General features: G+C 52.4%; 2 protein-coding genes across 2 annotated transcripts in view; both read right to left on the bottom strand.

Annotated features, from left to right (window-relative positions):
* EMH_0040610 (uncharacterized protein) overlaps positions 1–2,020 on the bottom strand; it is a gene marked incomplete at both ends in the record, with an annotated part of 8,532 nt that extends 6,512 nt beyond the window's left edge. The window contains 4 exon segments of the mRNA XM_013495522.1: positions 86–163; positions 338–1,353; positions 1,357–1,853; positions 2,003–2,020. Of these exon segments, the coding sequence (XP_013350976.1) occupies positions 86–163; positions 338–1,353; positions 1,357–1,853; positions 2,003–2,020 (1,609 nt within the window).
* A 32-nt stretch (positions 2,021–2,052) lies between these two features.
* On the bottom strand, positions 2,053–3,351 carry EMH_0040600 (uncharacterized protein; the record flags this gene model as incomplete). Its single annotated transcript, XM_013495521.1, is given in 4 exon segments — positions 2,053–2,106; positions 2,110–2,379; positions 2,676–2,821; positions 2,991–3,351. Coding segments are annotated over 4 exon segments (831 nt in total).
* Between the last annotated feature and the right edge of the window lie 814 nt (positions 3,352–4,165).

Below are 4,165 nucleotides of genomic sequence, written 5' to 3'. Positions count from 1 at the left end.
CATAGTCCTCTATAAGAAACATGCGCGTGGGAGGATACACAAGTCTGCTCAATAAGAATTTCGCTTATAAGAAGTGTTGGCTCACGATCCGTCTCCTGATTCAGTTCAATGGGTACAGAGGCATCTTCCGTTATAGGTTCCTTTTCATCACCAGCACCCTCCCCTGAAGGAATGAAATTAGTATGTTCAACGGGGAGCAGGTCCGTTGCACTGTGTAGCTGCATTATGCAGAGTTTTCTGTTGCTGTATAGATGCATCGTATTTCCAGCAATTGCACGTAAGCTGAGACCATAGCCAAAGTTCGACGCAGGGGAATGTGCCGGCATCGTTCACTTACTAAGGTGCAGGAGAGCTGCATTGAAGTCGGAGCGACGCCTAGCAACAACGGAGCCTACTCCCTTTATCATGATTGATCGTCGGAATGTCTTTGCGTTTGTCCGTTTCAGTGATTCTTCGCACAGACTGTAGAATACCCGTGTCTTGAAGTTCTCTGGCCGCCGCCGCGCTGGCTTTGGTGAAGGTTGCTTCGCGTCTTCTCCTTGAGCAGCTGATTCATCGTCAGCGGCCTCTTCCTTTGGTGTTGCCTCTTCGGTTTCTGGGTCTGGAGCAGGTTCCTCTGTATTCTCTCCCTCTTGGCCTCCATCTTGAGCGGGTTCTTCTGGCTCGGGCTCTGCCTCTGGCTCCGGCTCTGGCTCTGGCTCTGGCTCCGGCTCGGGCTCCGGCTCTAACTCTTCATGCGGCTCCGGTTGCGGCTCTATCTCCACCTCCGGCTCAGGCTCCGGGCTCGGCTCTGGCTCTGCCGCAGTTTCCTGCTCTGGAGGGGGTGTGGGCTCAGGTTCCGGGTCTGGCTCTCCAGGAGGCGTAGGGACCGGTGTTTGTTCACTCTTGTCTGATGATAGTGCATTCTTGAGGTCCTCCAGGCTCAGGTCATTCCCCTCAACGGATGCCAGATCTTGCAGCAGCACAACTTGAGCATCATCCAGTTGACACACCCCTTTCTGCGGTTCCGGTTCAGATTCACTTTCTTGCACTGCCTCGCTTTTCGTTATTTCTGGTTCATCCACTTGTTTTTCTAGCGCTGGAGGAGCTCCCTTGAGACGAACTAATTTCTTCATACCCTCCATCTGCACTGGTAGCCCAATGGAATTGAATTGCCTGAGCTCATCCTCGGAAACTCCGGATATTCGAAGGGGCAGATCGCTTTTGCTTTGATAATCTGCGAAGTGCCGGCGAGCACGTGGAGGCGTCGGTTGTGGAGTTGTTGGCTCTGTAGTTTCTTGCGGAACAGGCTGCGGCGTTTCCTGTTCTTCCTCAGCGGGAGGTTCTGGGGTTGTGGAGCTCTGGCGCTCGATCNTTTGATAATCTGCGAAGTGTCGGCGAGCACGTGGAGGCGTCGGTTGTGGAGTTGTTGGCTCTGTAGTTTCTTGCGCAACAGGCTGCGGCGTTTCCTGTTCTTCCTCAGCGGGAGGTTCTGGGGTCGTGGAGCTCTGGCGCTCGATCGGTTCCTCTTGATTTCTCCTTTCCTTTAGGACCGCTGAGATAGATTTTGAGAAAACACTCTCCAGAAATGCCCGAGAGGCAGCCCCCAGCGGCGCTATGTTCGAGTAGTCCGCCCATTCGGTTGTCATCGGTTCATCTTGTGATACCTCCGTGCAGTCATGGAGCACCTCCTCGTGGAGTTCAAGACTCTCAACGGGTGCCTTTTCGCCGCTCATATGAGCAACCAATAGTGCCTCGACTGCATCGTGTTCTGCTTTGCTCCATTCAGCTACACACCTCGCGTCGCCATCAGGATTCACAATCAGATCTACTTGCTGAGCGTCTTCTTGCTCTTGCTGCTCACTGTCGGGCTTCTAAATACATGTTAGCACACGAACACACGCGCCACAGCTCCAATCCGCTACACGTTTGCCTTTGTATCCTATAATGGGTATACTGAGGTGCTAGCGATGGCGTGGTCACACTTTGCTGCAACTAAAGATATCCAGAGCTACCCTCTGACCTTCAGGTCTTTGTTCATGACCTTGACGACGATTTTAGGTTTAATTTTTGTCATTCTTGCACCAGTTTTGGCGCGGGCCCTCTTAACAGTAATTCTTCGGAAAANTTAGGTTTAATTTTTGTCATTCTTGCACCAGTTTTGGCGCGGGCCCTCTTAACAGTAATTCTTCGGAAAAGCCGCTTGAGGAACTCTGCGTAGACAGAACCGTCTATGCCTGGGGTCCATATGTCCGCCAGTTGAAAAAAAGACTCAAAAAATGCGGAACGGCTAAGACCTTCTTCGCCCTTAGAGTCCTGTCGCCATTCTTCCTCTATCAAATCCACTACTTCGCGGCCTCTCAGTTGAGGTACCAGCACGAGGCAGATACGGAGCAAAACCTTCAATTGAACCCAACATGAGCATAGGTCTGTTTTACGAAGAGGCACAGCAGCCATCATATCTTATTGCTAGGCCAGCTCTATATTCGGGTGCACGAAGGCAGGCAAAACCAAATGAATGTGCTCCAAAGTCTTAAAACTTTAAACTCTACAGCCTAGTGTTACGGTGTAGGACTCGTCGCAGCACAAGTTGCACGCAGCAGGCAAGGTCGAGAATCCCCGTACCCGAGCGTACTCTTCCTTGGAGANTCGCAGCACAAGTTGCACGCAGCAGGCAAGGTCGAGAATCCCCGTACCCGAGCGTACTCTTCCTTGGAGACGCGATTTTGGCTATCCTTTGCAAAGTAAGACCATGTATCCTCCAAAGCCGCCACCACTTCTTGGTGCGTCTTGAGCGCTTGACGTTCCGCTTGCTTTTCTGGCGTTTCGAATGACGCATCTCCTAAGCAAGTGAACGGCAAAGAGCGACAACGCTGGAAGATGATAACGCGGTGGCCGCAACAGCAGCTGAAACATGAACAGAAAGCCTAACCTGGAGAACGCAGCGCTTTACTAGCGAGCAGTAGGTATTTTACAGGAATCCATAAACGCGTATTCATTCTCATCCTTACCTTGGAGGTAATATGGAGTCTCACAAGGTACTTTTTCCCATTCAAACAGGTCTTCCGATCGAGGTTGCGGCATTTCTAGCTCTTCCACCGCGCGAAGCTCAACTGCTTCTGCTCGGCCTGGTCTGTCCGCATCTAAGGCGGATAACCCTTCGAGAGGAGGAACGACAGGTGAGGGTTTGCCATGATGGTCTTCTGTGATAGAGGAACTACTGCCCCCTCTGCTCGGCAGTTCGCCACTATTCACAGCCGCTGCGGGGGGGCTTTCGCCTTGGAAGGGTTCGTCAGTTTCAGGCTGGCTCTGATCTTCATGGGGATCCGCGAGTTCACTCGCCCCCGAAGTGTTGGGCGAGTTCTCACTCATTACGGCCTTCTACGAGATAGAGGCCAAGCCTAAGTTACCAAGACCCAGTGGGAAGATTACTACCGCAATTGCGGTACAAAAAGAACCAGCCTGGCCTCCAAGGACGCAGCCTGTTCTCCGTATCGTTCCGGGCCGCAACGGCAATACTGGGATGCACCAGCAAGCACGTGCAGTCCTGCTAGAGACGCAGCTTCGTAGCTGGTGTAGGCCTTCTGTCTCCACCAGGCATTTGCGATCTACACGCACCGCTATCGATATGTAGCTCTCCCTCGTCCCCTCACTACTTACGGACGACTCCCCTGTGCGCCAGCATTGGCATGTATTCCGTCGGGACGGGCTCCCTCCTCACTGATGAGAGCTGAGGAGCAAGATTTCGTTCGTTGGTATTCCCTATTTATATGAAATTATAATGGTAGCGCGTCCTACTGCCTCAGCTACCAGGCTAGGCAGATGGACAGGACCTAGGCGCATGCAGCGGCGGACTGGATACGCTTCCTTATACCTGGCCATCTACTATGCTAGGACAAAGTGAGTTTAACTCCCTTGGTATGTGAGTCCTACGGCCTCCAGAGGGCCATAGCGTATATAAGAACAATATACCTACGCCTAGTCTTTCGTTCTGGGGCATGTCCCCTCCAAGACAAGTAGTGTGAGTGTGCCCGCTCGCTGTGAGCGGCCTTCTGCTCTCTATCTCTGTGCTTCACTCAGACAAGCCTGGACATTTCGAAGTATCATTAGGCTTAGCTAACCAGACGAACGCTTGAAGAGAAAGATCTGAAGCCCAACATTAGGGATCCGTAGAGGCCTTGGGACT

Source organism: Eimeria mitis, genomic scaffold (genome assembly GCF_000499745.2).
Source record: "Eimeria mitis Houghton genomic scaffold, Emh_scaff1618, whole genome shotgun sequence".
Lineage (NCBI taxonomy): Eukaryota > Apicomplexa > Conoidasida > Eucoccidiorida > Eimeriidae > Eimeria > Eimeria mitis.
The sequence above is the reverse complement of the archived record's forward strand: the minus strand, read 5'-3'. Positions and strand labels throughout refer to the sequence as shown.